The sequence below is a fragment of the Ascidiella aspersa genome, chromosome 9 (assembly GCF_963924565.1).
Source record: "Ascidiella aspersa chromosome 9, kaAscAspe10.2, whole genome shotgun sequence".
Classification (NCBI taxonomy): domain Eukaryota; kingdom Metazoa; phylum Chordata; class Ascidiacea; order Phlebobranchia; family Ascidiidae; genus Ascidiella; species Ascidiella aspersa.
This window is the reverse complement of record NC_139455.1, coordinates 9,854,034-9,875,111: the sequence shown is the minus strand read 5'-3', so window position 1 is coordinate 9,875,111 and position 21,078 is coordinate 9,854,034. Positions and strand designations below refer to the sequence as shown.

General features: G+C 37.3%; 1 protein-coding gene across 1 annotated transcript; it reads right to left on the bottom strand.

Annotated features, from left to right (window-relative positions):
• Positions 1-6,093: 6,093 nt before the first annotated feature.
• LOC146132902 (glial fibrillary acidic protein-like) lies at positions 6,094-18,896 on the bottom strand. The gene is made up of 12 exons (XM_083396543.1): positions 18,743-18,896; positions 18,401-18,508; positions 16,997-17,120; positions 15,075-15,258; positions 11,163-11,320; positions 10,526-10,682; positions 9,643-9,813; positions 9,184-9,309; positions 8,989-9,069; positions 8,189-8,328; positions 7,735-7,829; positions 6,094-6,855 (listed from the first exon to the last, which is right to left on the bottom strand). Exons 1-12 carry the CDS (start codon positions 18,759-18,761, stop codon positions 6,770-6,772), a joined length of 1,449 nt encoding a protein of 482 aa, XP_083252669.1. The 5' UTR covers positions 18,762-18,896; the 3' UTR covers positions 6,094-6,769.
• Positions 18,897-21,078: the final 2,182 nt, after the last annotated feature.

The window sequence follows — 21,078 nt, the reverse complement described above, 5'->3', positions numbered from 1 at the left end:
TCGGCAATGCCTTACCTCCCAGACAAAGCCATCATAAAGTTCAAGGTGGCTTGTTTGTCCTGCAACTTTGCCATCTGACTTGTAAATTGAACTTCACCGGGAGATCGCTTGTCAGCTGCATGATATTGTTCACCAGCGGCGCTAGAAATGGGGTTTTGAGATTTCACAGGTAGAAAATATTTGCTTTCGAGTTTCGACTTGAGCTGCGAAATAAGGTTTTCCAAGGCGTCTCGGCTCGACGTTTGTCGGCTGTTTGCTGTGAGATCTTCATTTGTCCTCCACTCACTTCCGCCATTTGTAGCCACTGTGTCAATTGCGCCATTTTCATTCAAATTCGAAGCGGATATTCTTTGTACAAAAAAGAATTGTTTGGTTTGCGCTGCGCGTCTTATCGTATACGGTTTTCGTGCAAAAATGGTTTAACATGCAATTCTCGAACAAGATCGAAACTTTTAAATAGCTTAATAGTTGATCGAATTTGTAAAACCCGACACTTCGTTTCTTAGGTGCAGCTTTCGAAAAAAATAAAAAAAAATTAATAAAAAAAATAAAATTAACTTTATAACAATAATAGGAAACCTTACAACTTTAGCAAACTAATACATTATTTGAAATAACATTTTAAAACTACCAAAACATTAATGTAGTATTTTTGTTATCGTTGGCCATGATGTTAAAATTACTTTCCTGCGTTGGACAATCCACTGGGAGAAAATACGAACATAACTTTTATCTCCGTAAAGAATATATAAAATAATAGATATTTAATCGAATATAAATAGAAAATCATAACTTGTTAGTTCATGATAATTTTTAATTAAATTTGAAATAACAAAATGCTTCCTACCTGTTACCCAGGATTGCAGCTTGTGTGGCGATTGAAGAAAGTAACAAAAAGCAAACGGTTTGCACAAGTTTACCAAACATATTAAGACCTTTACTTTAAAATTTCGGGAAAACAAGTTGACAAGACGTGTACTAGTTCTGAACGAGAAAAATAAGGTTTCGTATAAATAACGTGGAACAACGTGCAGCAAATTAAATAACGTGGAACAACGTGCAGCAAATTAATTTCTAAAACGCCTGCGTTAGATTTCGCGCATATTGAGAAAGCCAAACAAACCTTCAAAAAACTGCTAAATTGCATTTCATTTGCGTCATTGGGTCGCGTTTAAAGGTAAAAGGAACAAAGAAGCGCCTGCCAGGTTCACGAATTTACTGCCCCTATCGTTTCTGAGCAGCGTCCCAGGGGACCCTCGTGGCCCATATAAATCGCTCAATTTGCGGGCCGACACTTTTAAGCGGCTGAAGCGAAACTGTTAATGTGATTAAGGATGGCAAGTGCGATTTATATACGCCTGCATTGCGGTGTATGTCAATTCGCTGACGAAAACATGGCGCAATTTGTTACCCGGAAATCTCGCGTTCCCCATATGTCGACGAAATTCTTAAATCTGTCTGTGACTGGCGTTAATATTTGGCGGCGTTTGTGTACACAATGTAGTGAATATAAGGCGTCATCGGGGCTCTTTCGCGTGACGAGGTGGGGCTGGGTATAGTGTGCCCTGCGTAAATAGGGCTTCATGAAATGGGGCCCACTTGAGTGCACAACAGTGGCCCGTTTGCCGGATGCCCCTGTCAAGCATGGTATACCTGTATCAAAAGCGCTTGTCTCGTCGATCCATTGCCTACCTATAAGGCTCTCTTATCATTACACAATTACCCGAACGGATTTCTATCGATTTTTCTCTGATGTCTTGGCATCTGCAATCTCGTAACGCATCTGCTGCCATTCTTGGGCAGAGATTTCGAGAAAAATGGGAGCCGATTTCGCAACCACTCTCGAATGCGCACGATGACAAAGGAGAAAATTTGTCTTCTATAGTATATTTTCCTTAATATTTGCGTAGCAAATCGACTCGTGACGAAACAGTAGACGGAACTGTGCTTGATTGGCCATTTTCAATATGTGTTCTCGACCTGTCGTAATCACCGCATTGATATTTGCGTAGTGTTCTCTGGTAATGACGTGCAAGAATGAACAGAAGTCGCAAGTTTCCAGAAAAACAAAACTGTTTGCCATATTCATCTTTAAATACTCGTACAATTTTATTTTTTAATGCTTTTTAACCGAGTTTCTATATATTTATATTTAAAAGAAATGCCTATATCAATTACTACTGATTAATTTACTTAAGGCGTATAATGTTTTAAACTAATTCAATACAAATTTGCGCCTTTCGTCCTTTAGTAGTTCAAATTGACAATAATATAATGCAATATTGAAATGTAAATATTATTGTTATAATATATATCAATGAGAACCTATTTAAACGGAATAAGGCCTAAACGGACAAAATTACGCCTGAAACTGTAGGGACAGGATATGGGGTTGGGTGGGCATGCAGAGCGTTTTTGGAAGCCCTGGATTTCTTGCAGGGCTTCAGGAGGCCCTAGAATTTGAACAAGTCTGGTGTGCAATTAGTTTGTATATTCACTTTTGTGAACACAAGGATAACGATAGTGCAATATACATACGCCGCCAGTAAAACAGTTTAAGTTTACTAGCAGTGTGCGAAGCTTTCCTGAATTACATCGGGAGAAAAGCCATCTGCGAAAGTGTTCGTTCGCAACTATAAATAAACCAAGCGCTAAAATCGCGATATACCAACTCGCATTAGTGAACGTCAATTCCTAATGTTATAATACGCTAAGACGTTTGGCACTCAAATGGATAGTTGTTTAATAACGCTGAATCTCTCGCACTTGTTATTTAATTAAAAATGACTCCAATTTTTCTTACCCTTATAGCCCAAAAATTCCATGGCGGACAATAACTTCAAAACCACTGCTATCTTCTACAATTTTGTCTACAGGATTGGTTTGAAATTGCATACTGAGACTAAATAATCCTGTATCGAGGAAAGTTTATTTTTAGGAACAGACAGCGCGTAGGCCACTTTTTTATTAGAGGTGTACATTGTCACAATAACCTCGAACCTTAAAACGCGTTTTAAGAACAATTTATCTCGACGAAATTACAAGAGACATTACGTCTTGTTTTAAAGATAATGCAAGGAATCGCAAAATAGGTTTTCCGAAAACTGTAACGTTATGTTGGTGATGACTGGTGAGTAAGCATTTTGTACTGGCTCAACAAATGCCCTGGGATTTTAATACTTTGGCGTTTATGGGTTGGGGAACACGTTTTTGACATCAGCCGGTTTAGTTTTGATGTTTGGGCGCTCTAGTTTAAAACTCGCCGTTGTGGCGCCGCTGTTTTAGCACCGGATTGTTTGCCTCTATTTGGATTTAGAAGTTGAGTTAGGGTTACAATTCTTGGAAGGCTTAGTGATGAAATTAGGTGCAGGGTTTGGGGTTAGGTAAAGTGTTGTATATTCCTCAATCTGGTGATTTAGCTTTTATTTCAAATTATACGTTGTTACGACTATTGGGCATTAGTCCTATATGTAATCTTATTTCAAACTGTATTTTATTCCCACGTTATGTTATTCTAATTTTGGTCCCATTGCTGAAATCCACTTTCAGTCGCTAAATCTAAACATAATATAGAATTTTGTTATTTCCTCGCGGCGCACCTGGACACCTTCCACGGCGAACCGGTTAAGAAACGCTGCTATATAGTATAGACTAGCACCGAAGCGAAAAAATAACAACTTGCAGTGTGTTAATGCCAGATTTCAATCAGTAATATTGTTACTTATCTTCTTCATTATATGAGATTGGGCCATATATCGGTCGACTGCTATAAGTTTTTATGTTAAGAAATAGAAGAGCAATCGTGACATTTTTTAAGTCAAGCAAGAAGAATTACTTCGAAAGTTGCACAAATTAGTTCATGTTGGCTCCCTATTATGACACCATATAGACATGTTTTATTGTAACTTGTACAGTTTGTTTTACTGCCTTCCACAATTGGCTAAACAAACGGACACAATCCATTTATTTTGCTGTTCCTTTTGTTTTATCGAGAACACCTCATTCAGAATTGTTACATTTGCATTTCAGTGTGAAAAGGTTTTCCCTTAAAACGTGAAAGTAAAATTGTATATCCTAACTTACATTCAACATGGAGACCAATATCGCATAATTGTACCAGGCATGTTCTACTTCTCCCCATTGAGGCCTTAAATCAGTAATTCCCAAACTGTGTGCCGCGCCACACTATAGTGTGTCTTGTAATTTCGTAGAGAGAAGAGAGTATTTGTACTACAAATAGTCATACACGCAAGCATTTTAGACTTAAATACGCACTATTCATTTCAAATTAATAAGTTTGGGACATTTTTATATTGTTTGTCGTGTGTTAAGGGCGATTGTATAATTACTCTATTGTTGTTCTGTTAAAACTGTGCCTCAAAATAGTAAAGAAGTTGTTAGTGCGCCGCAAGCCAAAAAAGTTGGGAATCACTGCTATAAATTGTTTCTGATAAACTAAAAAAAATGCTGGTGAATAGAGTTTAACACTGTGGTTCTGGCAAGTTTGCAAATAACCCAACGACAAGTAACCACCTCTATATTCAATTAAGGTTTAAACAACGTTATTACGACTCGTCTCCGTCCAAAAGAAAAGTCAGGTCTGCTTACATTAATAATAATAAAATAAAACCAATCGCTTCAGAAAGATGTAGAAGAGACATTACAGGAATAAAAGACCTATACAGTAGAAAGGCCTTTTGCTACAGCCACAACATTACAAGCTTTGTACACAACTTTTCTGAACAAAATCTAATATGATAATATAATGGTACAGCGACGTCTTGCGGCAATAACTTTTGCTGTGTTGTAACGATTATTTTGGGTGGCTATTTTTAACATAAATCTGTGATTACACTGCGCGAAAAAAAATGAAGGGCAAAAATGTTATAGAATTTCGGTTTTGATTGCAGAAAAAGGCTCAAAATAAATAGTTAAAAAAATATAAACCGCACGTACACGATCACTTTAAAATGCCTACACCGGAAGTTGACAAACCTTTGCTAATTACGTATACAGATTAATCTAGATATGTTGGGTATACCTGACACAATTGTTAATTGTACTTTTCTACCAGATATATAAAAGTATATGGCCTAATATGCGTAAAATAGTCAACCACCACCGAGCGGAAAGTTACCTAAAGTCGAGCCGCACCCGAGCCCTGATTTTAACTCTAGCCTAAAGTAACCCACTCCTTGTCCCGTGCCCGGCTTTGACTTTATAGCTTAATTTCGTGCAATCCTGTAAGCAAAACGGCTAGACATACAGCAATCAACTTATATGGGTGTTATACAACACACTATCATAAACCATGGGTGGACATATTTTATCCTATGCTATTCCCCTTTTAATAAATAATAAAATATAGTCTAAAATTCGCTGATAAAAGTGAAATGGTTATGGGATCTTGTATTATAACAAAGATGTTCCGAAGTAATTTGCACGTTTCTGCTAAATTGTCCACCTTGCAGTGCATATGAGTCGTAAAACGAAACTACCATAAAATGAGCGGTTGGAAAGCAAGATATATGTTTGTTATGCAAAATTTTGCTAACGAAATGCACTTAATAGTAAACATACTGAGTGACTCCTTAAATTATTCCTGCCAGACTGCCATAGATCTAAATGTTAAACAATTACAAAAGTAATAGGCCATCTGGGTTATGCAATTTTTTTAATGTATTTAACCCAAATACGGGTTTCCTGCATAATATACTATATTTGTGGTGTTTGCATTCGTCATCTGAATGCTCATATATTCCACATTTGATCCAATTATTCCCTCAAAAAAGTTTCATATATTTTAATTTTGAACTAAAGTCGTCCCTTTGCAAGAGGCAGACGTATTGCGCCTCAGACTGACATTGTTTTTTTTTCTGTCTTAACTTTGTTTACAGCTGCATTCAAATAAATCCTGCTCGCATGAGTTTAGCTAGATTTCAAAATGGCGCTCAAAAGAATTAAAGTGATAAAAACTCAAAATTTTGCAGATCATTGGGTTTAGGCTTGTCACCTTATCCTGGCAATTTTTATATTGTAAACCCCAGCGTCCATTCAACATGTCATGAATAATTTATTCGTTGTTGGCGTAAAAGTTACAGGTTCACCAAGCACAAATTGACATACGCGACTTTATTGATGAGCGATAATCCGCAGGGTGCGAGGTTTGAATCTTGTTCCAAAATTAAACTTTAATGACTGCTTTTAATGTTACGGCATTAAGGTTTAGCCCACACACAAAGCTGTTTACGCACACTGTGAACTTTAACTTTGTTTGTAGCTTTTGGAACTTTGGTCTGCCCCTTTTTAGACTGTGAAAAAATGTTACCTGATGAAAGGGCTATCCGTTTGTCAATGTTTTTTTTGTGACTTGGTATTTTTATTTTTGTATTTTCTACGATTTCTTTATGTAAATATCGTGTACGTTGTCTCAGACTGTTGGCAACTTTTTTTAAATTGTAAAGACACATGAAGGTATATTTCATTAAAGGATATACTTTAGTTTATTAAAGCCATTAGTGGTATACCAAAACGAACAACAAAGGCATTAATGTTATGATGAAAATTTAGGTTTTACAAAAGTGACAATGAAATGGCAGCGAAAATAAGCAATGATCTTTAAAATGTAAAATTTTGTTTATAATACCTAATTTTCTCTTCAATACCCATGGTTGAAAGTGATATGGAGCTATCTATTTACAGCTATTGTTGACTATACATGGTTAGATAGGGCAGGCGTATTTGTTGAACGCTTCTGCTGTGTTAAAGCTTAGATTTCGCTCTCTGATTCGCTGGAAGTAGAAGAAGAAGATGACGACGAGGACGATTCTTCTTTCGTGACGGTCTTTGTCTGAACTGCAAGTAAGAAATTAACAATCTACATAAATGGCGCCGGGTTTTTCACCTATTTCTATATATTTGTTGGTTCTTCATTCGTCCCTTAGGAACAAAAGAGTTGTAAACAAACTACATTTAAGCTGTGTTGTATACTGCATTTTAATATCTCCAATTGGAACTAGGGGTCAGTACAACGTATACAATTACATTACTACGATTACAGCAATTTGATCATATTGATATAAAAGCGCGAAGTATGAAAGGAACAATAATGCGTCCCGATAAATATCGTTTGGCACGATACATAATAATGGCTAAGGAACTAGAACAGACAGGCACGGTGATTGACACTTTATGTATATGATTGGCACATTGGTCTCACTAAAGCGGTTGACCGGTAATAAATCACGAGAAGCTTATGTCTACGCAAAAGTAGTGAAAATTAAATTAATTATTTTCAATTTGATTCGTTTAATTTGTCAAGCGCGAGTTTTCGCTAGGTGAATGGATCACCCTGATCGTTAAGCTGCGGTGGTGGAAGGGTTGCATCGTTGGAGCCAAGTAGTTGGTCTTCCTGTGCTTCGTCGCTCCAAACAAGCTCGCATTTGTCAATCGACGCCTCGTTAACTACTTGGCCAAGCATTTCTACTGTTTGATCGTCCAGCGTCAAATCGTCGCCCTCTGAACAAGGCTCATTTTGAAGATCGTCGAACGACCACGAAAAAACTTGTCTGGCCCCGCGACCACTGGAGGCGGCCGAGCCCTGCCGGTTTGCGCTATCAAGCTTAGGTACTAACGTGTAAAATTGATTGGGCATTCCGTAATTGGCGAAAGTCGACTTAACGTCACCGTCGTCAGACGATTGAAGCGAGGTTATGGAATTCGAGCGCGCCTTACCAGTCACAACTCTTTTCTCGATCACGGTGAGTCCCCCGCCGCCATTTTCATTTCGTTGTTCGTAAGAACCAGAAGTGAATGAGTGAGCGTTTATTCTGTAAAAATAATGGGTGTCAGAAAATAGTGTATTGCCAAGCAAACGACTTATACAATACCCATATAGGTATACATTTCGAAATTAAAATTTTAAATTACACAGAATGTATATGCAATGTAATATTAAATCATAACACACATATACAGTGTTTTAAAGCTTTAAGCATATTTTTTTAATTCTACTTAGAACACGTCGCTTATTTTTTGAACAGATTTTTTTAAATAGTTAAACAATAGTATTACATTATTTGACAAAAAAACAGCATTAACAATCAAAAATTTTAATACAAAGTTAAATACAAATTTTAATACAAAGTTAAACGCAATCTAAATTTAGCTTGATTGTATATGCTTCAACCTGTCCTCTTCCCCGTCCAACAGCTTTCGGTATGTCTGAATTTCTAAGTCGAGTGAAAGCTTAAGATTAAGGAGCTCGTTGTAATCCACAAGTTGACGAGCCGCCCTGTCCCTCGACACATCAAGTTCCTCTTCCAATGCCTGTGGTATAGAGTTAATTTTCTAGATTGCAGAACGTTTTTAGTTGATTCTTATGGAACAAATCGGATTTTTTCTTCAAGAATTACAATGCATTTTAATCATGATTGAGGGATAACTGGTAGATTTAATTTGTTCTTTATCGAAAGGCATCCCGAACAAACAACTATTAAAGAAATATCTATAGAAGAACAACAAAAAAACGATGACTTGGAGGAAGCAAAGTCCACAATCAACGGTGTTAATTTTTTCCAATTGGAGTGATGACCTTTGCATTAGGTCAGTGGTTCTTAAACTGGGGGGCGCGCCCCTCTTGGGGGGCGTGTGAGGTTCATAAGGGGGGCGCAAGAAATTGACAAACTTTGTACGAATTTAGACTAAACATTAAGCGTAGTAATATTTCCTTGCTTCTAATCCTCGAATTGAACATTTGACATCCAAAAAAAAGTTACATCCTTCGCATTAATGCATTACCTGGAAATAAATTGCTGTTCTGCTTAATATTTTTTTGATTTTAAAACAAGGTTGGGCGCGAGTTTTATTAAAATTGTAAAAGGGGGGCGTGTCTCAAAAAGTTTAAGAACCACTGCATTAGGTGAAAGAATAATTAATGCAAACTCTGTTACCAGTTTATATAGTTTTTATTCAGAATGATTGGACTACCTCAATCTTTTGATGAGCGTTTTCCAAATCTTTGGCGTAACAGCTTTCGACCTCTTCCAATTGGCTTTCCAGTGCGGAGTTCTGGAAATAGAACATTCATTGCCTCACTAACGCACAATAATAACCACAGACCCCACACTGTGCGACGAAACGACGGATAAAAGGGGGCTTTAATAAGTTGCCGAGAGCGCTTACCGAACTTCGAAGACTTTCAATCTCAACAGTGATGGTTTGAATTTGTCGTCTTGCTTCGTTGATTTCGTTTTTGGAAGCCTTTTGGTTGTTATTCTCCTCTTTCAACTGAGCATTGAGTTCGCTGATCTGTGAACGTATATTCGCGCGAAAAGACGTTTAGGCACCATTTAAGCATAGTGAATATTTTTTATTGATATACAATCTTAAATGATTTGAGATATACAATCTTAAAATGTACAAAACTATACAATCTTAAATGATTTTATTTTTGTGTTTCAAAAATATTATTAACAGAAAATTTAAAATTATAATTATTTAAAAAACGCATTTATGTCAGAAGTAAAACGTTATTGTTAATAACTTGTAAAAAATAGTAAGTTGGACTTCTTCTTACACACCGTTTTTTAAGGCATACTTTAAACTTTACAGCATTGTTACTTCAACGACGTTCAGACGAACCTTTACTTTGTAGAATTGCTCGACTTCAACCTTGTTGTTTTGCGTGAGCTTCTCGTAAGCACCTCTGATATCACGAAGCGATTCCGACAAGTCAGTCGTAGAACCGTCCACAACCACATCGCCCCCGACTGTACCCATCGCCTCGATCTGAGCTGTCAGTACGCCGATGTCCTTCATGAAAAAAAATCCTATTACACAAAGCAATCTTCATCAAATGTAGATGGAATTTGTATGCGCCTGACATTTCTTAATAATAATACGTTATAGCGTAAACTAAACTTGTTTAGTGCAATGGAAAAATATATTTTGTATACTGCAAAACACAAATGTTTATAACAAAATTTTATGCGCCTGACAATAAAACACTCCAGCATGAACTAAACTTGTTTAGTGCACTGGAAGATATATTTATGTATACTGCAAAAGAGTAGCTAATTTAATTCAAATGTTTAAGGCAGCACAATAATTCAGGAGATGGAATTTAAATTGGCTAAAACATTTGTATCATTTCCAAACTGTCTGTGATACAATTTTGAGTGTATCAAAAAGGAATTGATTTGAGCACACGGCCTAACTATAAGCCTAACTGTGATATCTATGTATGCTGTAAAAAAAAGCTAATTAAATTGAAATGTATAAGGCAGCACAACAAATTAGGAGGTAGGGTGTAAATTTCCTGAAACAATATTATCATTTCCCAGCTGTCTGTGATACAATTTTAAGTGTATCAATAAGCTATGGATATATTAATTACAAGGACCTAACTAAGGCCAACTGTGATAGCAATGCTTGTTGGTTATGTGATCTGTTCGCAGTACTAGAGGCGGTCATGCGAGTTATGTAGCAATACTTGTGTCACAGGTATATGCTCTGTTTCACGCACCTCGTCAGCCGAGCGACGAATCAACTCCAGTTCCTCACGCAATGTCTCCACTTTGGATTCGAGCTCGACCCTGCTAAGAGTGGCCATGTCGACATCTTTACGCAGAGATCGCGACTCGTTCTCTGCCTCCACGCGATCATCTATCTCACGATCGAGCCTGGTACAAAAATATATTACACGTTTATATTTTCATCGTGAGAGAAAAATATGACGAAAGATAGGTATCACACAGTGCAAAATATTCGCACAATGTTAAGTTCGTTCTGTAGTTTAATTAATATCCTAATGGTCGCCTTGAAGAGTCTTAGCTTATATAGTTCAATAGTTATTGCGCAATGTCGGCCTCTCGACATACAAGCAAAATGTCTGATTATATGGAGATTTATTTTAAAGAGCTCTTGAAGCTTTACCTCCCGGTGTTAAGCTCTGTTGGACCCCGAGCTTAATCGTATGTTGTGGACTTTTCTTATATTGTACGTGATAAAATATTTCATATTGTACTATAAGCAGTAAGCAAATAATTTCCATATAATGGGTATGTGTCGTGTTCTTTGTGGCCTCAAACCACAAATCGTACATAACGCTTATTATTTTTACGTAGTTAGGCGACAGAAACGTGTTCAAATATGCCATGTACCGTTTCTTTAGGTCATCAAGGTCTCTCAGGCAACTCTCCAAGTCGATTTCCAACTGCGTCTTCTCAAGAAGAACTTTCTCGATGGCAGCCTGAAGTTTGTGAAGCTGTGCCTCGTAAAGATCGCCAGCACGACTGGGAGCTGTACGACTGGCCTCAAGCTGTATTTGATCAAATATAAGTAGAGAATTTAGAATCATCAATCAACGAGCCGTTCACCAGCCACAAGCAGAAGGCTGGTTAATCAGTCAGTGCTAACAGTGTGATGAATGCCATACTATAGGTGTTCCGCGGCCTACCTGAAACTTCTGTAGTACGCATATTATATAAAGTGATTTTCATTATCTTAAAACAAAAAACCTTGCGCACCCGAAGAAACTAAACCCCAAAATAAATTAAGCCATGCAAAAAATTTGCCAAATTATCGGGTTTATTTTTTAAATATGATTTTCGTCTTAAAAACAATTTTACATAAACTTTAAAACAAACTTTGCATAAATGTAACTATTGATCTTAGCTTAACTTTTGTAATCGGCCGTACCGGCGTAGCAGAAAATATATGTGATTTCGTTTGTGAGAGGTTTTAGGAGTTCGACACATACGCCCTCTTTTCGACACATGAATAGTTGAGGAATGAGGATACATAAGTTTATGCTATGCTGCCATTTTTTAAGAGTTAATTTAATGACAGTCAGGATATATGCTAACGATCCCAAAGCATCAGGAAGGGTTCAAACACGTTCAATTAGCCGAAAATACATCTACACATCTAGGCAGATATAAACAAGTTTATGTCTGCAAAACAAAACGTATTTGTTAATTGAAAGAAGATTAACCGTAACTGTATGTGTTTAAACAAAACATGTTAATGACAACTGTCCACAAAATTTTATCGTACAAGAGATAAAAGTGAGTTTGTCAATTATTTTTACCTTACTTGCTTTTAGACGTAATAACATATATTTTAAGCGTAAGCGCGAATTGAGATGATACCCATATTGGCAAAAAATGGTCAAACGTGGTTGGGCAATCATAGGTGTTTTACTGCTTTGCAGCGTCTACAACGAGGTGTAAAATCAATGATTGACTATTTCGAACGACTATGCTGCAGCGCACGGCTATTTACCGACTAAGAGATTTTGTGTTTAGTGTGCAATTTACGCTGTAACGGCTTATGCCCCAGATTTATTGTCTACTCGCACCAAAGTGTAAATGCTAAATGTGCTGTTCCGCGATTATCTCGGCGGTCAGCAGTTCGATTGTCTGTGGCTAGTTAAGGCCGCTATCCGCTCGTCAACAGGACCACTTCTCAGTTAACGTGTTGTGCGGTTGACAGCGCTGTGCTAGTGTTGATTGTCCGCCTTCTATAGTTTCAACTGGGTGTTCGCTTATCAGATAATACAATTAATAATCACCAGAAGCATTGTGGTTGGCAAACGAGTTATACGCACGCAACCTTCAAGCAACCTTAAAACGAGAGTCAGAAACTTCAACTAAACAATTAATCTCGTGCCCCACAACTGGCGACCCGACGTGTCTCCGAACACCAGTTCCTGTAGCTATTTTTCGCTACCTTTAAGAGTTAAATTGAGGGTTAAACCGCGTTTATCTGGGTTACCCTAGGGCGGAAAGAAGAGTTCAAGAACATCTGTTTTGCGATTTGGCCGTTTGGTTATTCTCGCAGTACCTTGAACGAGTTGTTTCTGGGCAATTTTCTTAAAACCTGTTCGAATAAGGTTAAGAATTGTCAGAAAAACTACGTCCTGGTATCATCCGCCACGACTACCATCCCAACGCTCGTTGTCATCAACTTAAGGACAAAACCTTTGGTTGGACAAACGAAGTCTTGGACCATAACAAACTTTGTTTTGCACTTGCTGTCATGATTGCGACCTGCAAGGAGCTAGCTTTTGGAGGAACTGATCTCGTCGAAAAATACGTCACGAGACGCTCCATAGCATCAACAAAGCATTTGCTTGAAAAACGGAACCCCATTGATGAAGTACGGTGCAAGCTAAAGAAAGCGCCGCCGATGGAGGACAAATCACCACGCGGAATCATGGAGAACGCAATTGCCGTTGAACATGTTTTTGACAATTGATTCTGCCGTGTTAACCAGGTGAAAATGCTTTTAAAAAAAAACAAAACAACTATATAAGTTATATGCCGACCGAAAGGTCCGTAAATACTTTTTTTTGTGTACGAATTTAAGTTGAAACGCCGATCGCAAGATCTGTTGATAAATTTTAAAAGAGCTTATTTTTTTGTGCTTGGAGCTCAATAGTTGAAATCAACGCGCTAACTTGTGAATCTCGATTTTATTTTTGTTGTGCACGAAATACAATTAATCTCGTGCCCCACAACTGGCGACCCGACGTGTCTCCGAACACCAGTTCCTGTAGCTATTTTTCGCTACCTTTAAGAGTTAAATTGAGGGTTAAACCGCGTTTATCTGGGTTACCCTAGGGCGGAAAGAAGAGTTCAAGAACATCAGATAATACAATTAATAATCACCAGAGGTATTGTGGTTGGCTAACGAGTTATACGCACGCAACCTTCAAGCAACCTTAAAACGAGAGTCAGAAGCTTCAACTATTAAACTCGTGCCCCACAATGCCACCGCCGGCTTTTTCATGTTGTCAATTAATCAAGTATACAATCTGACAAAGGACAAATATAGGTCTATGGCATTGTGCTTCGACGAATGGGCGTTAACCGGCCAGACAGAGTACACAAAGATAACTGCTTCGTTCAGCGAAATACACACGCGTCTTAACTGGTATGAGAGGCGTACCGCTCTGATGAACCGCAAACTATGAATCAATATAAGCCTTTCAAAAGCAGGCCCGCGCACATACATCCTCTTCGGGGAGAAAGTCGCAAAAAAACATTACAAATGTTTATTACACCTTTTGTAAATATATATGGCTGTACTGTTTTTTGTTTTCTCTGGCAAAGGCTTGTTGGGCGAAATATTGAAAAAGTTTATTCAATAGAATAAGCCTTATTTACTAACGGTAGTAAACATATTCACAGTCTGTAGGCCCTAACTTGCTGCTCTTAAATTTGATTTTCTGTAGTTTTTCACAAGTTTAACGGCGTAAATGCAAAAATTGTTTGAGCTTCGCGCAATTTCGGTTGCCTTTGAGGTATGTTAGGTCTGCTTTAAAAGGATTCTTATCAGAATAACATCGCCATGAGTTTTGAAAACCAAGTAGTAGCTGTAAATTGAAATTTATGTCACATTACGATGACATTCAATACTACCTTTGTAAGTGTTGTTTTGAAATGACTAGCCTATATCTAAGTAGACAATCATGCCTTCCAATTTCTGCTTGTCGGTCCACAAAAGGACTTTTGTATTTTTACCAGTCAAGCAGTGTCAAACAGCTCACCACTGTTTTAGTAGACCATTGATTGTAAAACTTTTTTCACGTGGCGGACATATTTTGCTTTCTTAAAATAAATAAAAAACATATTAAATTTTAGGACATAATAAATAAAACATAAAAATCTGTAGCGATACCTAAATGTCAAATGAATTTTTAACAAATGTTTCATGGGTTATTCAATTAAAATATGTTGCACGTATTCCTTAAAACTTCTCTACGTGTCCCAGTAGTCCGCGGACTTCAGTTGTACGATCAATTTAGCCTTTCTAATAATTACCTTTCATTAAGTAGTCATTTTAAAAATTAAGTTTAAGTATTCCCTACACTAGCTTGGACAGACTTTTAAATCCGCCCTGTGTGAAAGGCATTGATAAGCAGCAGTAGCGTGGAGGGTTTCTTTTGTGTAGTCCACAGTTGTAATAAGTAGCCTGCGTAGGCATGTAGGAAAAAGCAAAGGGTTTGGTAGTCAAACAGTCGCGGGTAATGAAGGAAGTAGCCGACTGAAATTGAGTTCTCCACCCACCTGTTCAACCTTGGCTGCAAGGGTCTTGTTTTGTACCACCAATGAGCGGACTTTGTCGATATATGTTACGAACCGGTCGTTTAGGCCACCCAGTGCCGCTTTCTCCTCGGCCCGGGTGCTGATAAGGTTGGGGGTAAGTTCTAGCCCATCTCCGACCGTCACCCGGCTTACAGTTGTTTCCACACTGTCAACACAATGCCTTGCTTGGTTAGGGCTCCTGTTTGTTTTGGGATCTTCAGCGACAATAGAGTTTGTTACGTACGATCGCGTGGATTAAATTCAGCTACTGTACTTCTGTTTATATGTGCGAAGAATTTCCTCAACTTTTGTAAATTGTTACACAATGGTAGTAATTAAGTATCCCAAAGCAGGGTTCGGTAACCTTTCATTCTCTGCGAAACGGTATAAAAGCGATAGTTTATCACGGACCCCGCCTTCTGAACGCTATAATACGGTAACATAGTTACATCATAGAAAAGCCTAAAATAATGGCAATATGATAAAAAACGAACGACAGGCCGCATCGTAAAAAAACGGTGGTTAAACTTTTTTGAGTGCAACAAAAATTGTAAAAGTACAAGTCCAGAGTATCACGAACATCACTTGCGATAATCTTGTAAAAGTAGCAGCAGTATAAACTACAGCCTGTATATTTTGATATAGCAATCGCAAATCCGGTGCATGACGAAAACACAGTTTTCAATGAAGCATATAACTCCCGATAACTCCCGACCGAAGGGTAAATATCAAAACTCTTACGAATGACAGCATCGTTTTAAATTACCAAATAGGAGACGATGACATTATTTTTTGAGATTTAATTAGGGAAACGAGCATAGACTCATAAAAATATACACTTCATAAAATCTCTTTTTAGTTAGAGCCCACTTTTGAATTGTAAATATGCGAATATTCGAATTATTAATTTTACAGAAAATTGATTGAATACCGAACAGGTTTATGTTTTGGAAACACTATCGATTAAACAGTGACTTCTCTCCTTTTCAAACCCTCTTTTTTGTTTGCAAACATTTGTGATACATCTTACCCGCAATATTCAATTTATGTGTATTACGCATAAACCATAGTTACTAAAAAATCACATTTGTAAAAAAAATTAACAAGTTTACCACGGATGTTAGGTTAGCATGTAAAACGACTAGGATTACGCCTCCTTTGGCGTTTTATGATGCTTTGTTCGCAAATAACAAAACTGCAATGTGTGCTAATAGAAAGTTTATTTAATTTAAGCTAAGTGAAATTTTGTTCATTAATAACAGACTGGACTATAAGGGAAAAATTGTATAACTCAAACAGGCGTAATCCTGACACTATATAATAACGATTGGTTTGGTTCACACTTCACAGGCACAAATGCCATAATGATAGTTGTGAGATGTGTGCGTGTTTTAAGTTTCTAGTTGTTTTTCCTGTTAGACCGTGGCCTTTTACTGTCATTTAAACCTTCGAAGGTTTTTATTTCCGTGCATATTATAAACATTTAACCCTGTCGGTATTCTGTAAATGAAGGCCAACTTCACCAATTAGCTTTACGAACAAAATCAACCGCCAATGTCGTACAATCCAGTGCGTGTTTAAGTTGGCTTGTGGGGCGAGGCACTACGTGCCGACGTTAAAAGGACGCGGTAACGTATTTAAGAGATTTTTAATTAAGTGGCGTCCCCACTATTTACCCGAGACAACCAAAGCCGCTTTGAAGGTGTATTGTAATTTTTACTTGTTATAAAGTAGGTTACCTGGGGCACATATTGTATTTACAGGGTAGTTTTGGGGGGACAAATAACAAAATAAGAGGGTGGACATTATCAGGAATTTAAAAACATAACATAGATAAATGATGACAAATTGATCATTTTAAATGCATTCCAATAAAACGGCGACAGAATTCCATATAAAGTCACCTCTTATATGGACTTCTGTACGGGCTTGATCCTCCATAGGAAGAATGTCCTATGCTCCTGCTAGACCTGTTACCGAATCGTAGCTGGTAACTGGAAGGCACGCTCTTTGATGACATCCTGTAGTCTACAATGAGAAATATTCTAGTGTGTGGTATTTCCACAGAACGTTCCTCGAGCGCTAATAGAAATTGCGGTTCGACAAAAATGGTTTTAGGTAATAGCGAAAAAGACAAATCGTTTTTTGACAGAGCTGACCTGCACTATAAGGCCTCTAAAGCAGTGTTTCCCATACTTTTTTGGCTCGTGGCACACTAAAAATATCTTAAATATTTCGTGGCACACTTTTAACAGAACAGCAATAGAGTCATTTTACAATCGCCCTTGACACACGACAGACTAAATGTAGTGTATCAATATGATTAATTTGTATTGGATAGTGCGTATTTAAGTCTAAAATGTTTGATTGAATGCCTATTGGTAATACAAATAATATATTTTCCGAAATTACACAAAAAATTCGCGACACACTTGGCAGTCTCTCGAGGCAAACTAGTGTGCCGCGGCATACAGTTTGGAAATACTGCCCTATAATGTCGTCACTTGACAATACTTTTTTTGCTAAAAATTAAAATAGTCTATCTTACGAAAATACTCTAATTTTAAAACGACTAGCATCAAACCTAACGAAAATAACATTTATGACATTATTTTTTGGTTAAAATGCTGTACGACTGCTGGTTAGCCGTACGATTTCGACTGGGTTTACTGTGCTTACATCTGGAAAACGATCAAGCAAAAAGAAATCAACCAGGCTAAATAAAAAAAAACAGTTGAAAAAACGATGTAGAATTGCTATTAAACAGTGCGCTGATATATGCTGGGACCTTACACGCTAATCGGGGTTAAGGCAACTAAACCCAAGTATCGATCTGATGACAGCTCATATGATAGTCAGTTCTAGTTGAATTACTAAAAATATTACCTGTTACATACATCTATAACTGAATGAACGAAAATAAACTTTATAGCCGAAACGCAAATAGCGCGTATCCGGATGTTTTTTCAGAATTCGTGAATATAGTGTTTCGTGTCAGTAAAGACTTAATGATATAGAGCAGAATATGTTTAGATGGCTTTTCTGTTAAAGTAAAATAGCATACAACAGAAGATCGAATAAAATGTAACAAGCGTTAGTCACTTCATAGTTATTCTCGTAATATTTCCTAAGCAATGTATCGTGCATTCATTTTCGTTCAACAGTTACATACAAACAAAATATACAGCAACTTCCATTTTACTCAAAAAATGATATGTACACTCGAGTATTTTGATACTGAAAAAACGCTATTACTGCAAATGCTTTACTGTTAAACATTTTTAAAGCAAATAGTAAAATCAGAATACCTGTGTTGTAGCCTGCGCTGTAACTTGCGTTGTAGCTTTTACTTGCCGAGCTGCTCGTCGATGTGACTGACTTCTGAACGACTGTTCTCTGCGTTGTGGCACTTACGTCTGAAAACACACAGGTCTATATCATTTTCCCACCGACAAGCAACAAAAGGATATTACGCGGTGTATGGTAATCACCAGCCAATAATTCAATCTTAATGAAGTTGCACTGATTTAAGTATGGTACAGGAAATTGTCTTTTCGCATAGATTTCCTGGAAGCCGCAAGGTTATTAAGGGACGGTATCGAACAATAAATATACGCCGGACGGTACTATTATACAGTTCGCCGGCTTACCATCAACTTGTTGTTCCATTGTTGTCGTGTTCCAGTGCCTGAACTTAAGGACTCTTCAAGATGAAATTCGCTCGGCAAGATGTGTATAAGCAACTAAACCTGTCAATTCGCACGAAAAACTGGAGAATAAAGTTTACGCTGTGACATGAAAGGTCGTACATTTCGAAGATTATTAGAGTTAATTTATCATAATAACTAATTTTTTCTGGAATAATCCCTGTCAATCGTCATACATTTAGACCCCGTTAGCGTTCAGTTCGTAAATATATTATTTTAAAAAATGCAATATTGACTTAATTGACAATGAAAAACAGCCCTTAAAAATGCTTTCTAATCGGGTGACCCACAGACACCTTATTTCACACTATCTTGTACTATACTACTATTCAGCTTAACCTATCGACTTAACTGAAGCTACCTTTTCACTGAGCACTTATGGATTGTATTTTGTGAACCGTATAGCGCTAAGTTAGGTGAAATATTAACCAGCAGTTGAGACAACGGGGGCGCCGGCCCTATTCTCTTTCTTATCCAAACAGAATGTTCCGAACGAGTTAACGCCTCCACCTGATAAATTTGACTTTGGCTTTCATCGTAAACCTTAGATGTAAACACAATATAACCCTACCCAGCCGTGTTAATTGTCAAACACCCCAAAAAAATATACAGCGAACACTTCCTACAAAGCTGCAGAATCAGGATGAAACGAAGACCGAGTAATAGAAAACAACTCATTCTATAATATGCCGTCGTGGTGTTCAATTATTTGTTTCATTGTGCTTCAGTACTTAAAGGTTAGGCCGAAACTAAGTTACCGCTTATTACCAAGCGCTCGCATATTAAACGCTTAACAAGCGTTTCGCTACCAAGCACCTGTAAGAAGGCAATATCTTTGAAATCCACCTCATGCTCACTTTCAGTTACTTTTTCTAACTTTCAAAAACTTATTCACGCACTTTCCCCTTTTAACTAAAGGCAAGTCAATGACTTGACCTAAGTTCACTTGGGTTACTGTTTTTTAATGACTTGACTTGACGTGAGTATTTTGGGCAAGAAGACGTGACTTGACTTATGTCTGCTGGAGAAATGACTTTGGTTAAACGTTAAAATAAACGTTTTCATTGAGCAATATTTAATAAAATTGGGTTCTTTAGCTTGACTTGTGCACATAAAATAATTTACTTGCTATATTTTGTGTTTTTGTTATTTAAATTGACCTATTGTTTGCTCTAATAATGATTTGGTCAGCGACTTAGTGACTTGCTATTTATTCAAAAATTGTTGACTTGGACTTAAGGTATTTTACAAATGACATGGGACAAAAGTGATTTTTGCAAATGACTTATTTAGAACATTGTATTAACTTGTGTGATATCAATTAGGCATTTTTCCAAAATAATATATGGCATATTTGTCCATATGAAGCATCTTTACACTAAAAATCATTTGCAAGTTGTCTTTTGAATGTTATTTGATGGTTTAAACGATGAAGCAAATTTGTGAAATGAAACAGGTTATAGAAGACATTTCATCTAGAAGCAATACACTTTCAAAACGCGTGAGGGAATTTGTCCTGCGTTTTCCAGTAAAAGCTTCAACCACCGGAACAAAACAACCGAGGTTAACGGCGTTCGGTTGCTTTAGGGATTATCTAGGTTGAATCCGAGGCTGTCGCTTCGTATTTCAGCGGTTTTCGTCTTTGTGCTTTCGTGTTGTATCAAGCTGCGTCGAGAATTGAAGAGGATTTATTTTAAACCCATTGATTATTCTGATAACAAATATTGAAACCTTAGATATAAAATAAAACAATGTCGTTAATAAACGCGTTTGTTCATACTTATACGCTATTTTTTCCCGCTCGGCATAGCGTCGTTTTAAAAAAAACAACAACTTGGTGTTTAGCTCAAAACCGTGATTTTAACGGATTTCAGTTGAAAAACTTGGAATCTGCTCAAAACGCAATTGTTTTGTTTTTGACCAAATTCTGTTTTTCGCAGGGTTAGAGGCCCTCGGGGTACATGTCAGCACTTGTGCCAAACGAAAAATTCACATTCTAAAAAAAATATTGGTGTACAACTTAAAACCGTGATTTTAGCGGTTTATTGTCAGAAAAACGTGGAATCTGCTCAAAACTTAATTTTTTGTAATCTGTTTATCTCAGTTTCATGCTGACCACACATCAGGTTAGTGGTTTAAATGCCCGTTGTGTTGAAATAATTGGAATGTGTCATTCTGATAAAGTTCCAAATTGTTTGAGTAGGGTGTATTCTAATTTGCAGTCCATCTTCACCTAGATCCGATTGGTGCTTTACATACCGGAATCGAACTTCGAATTT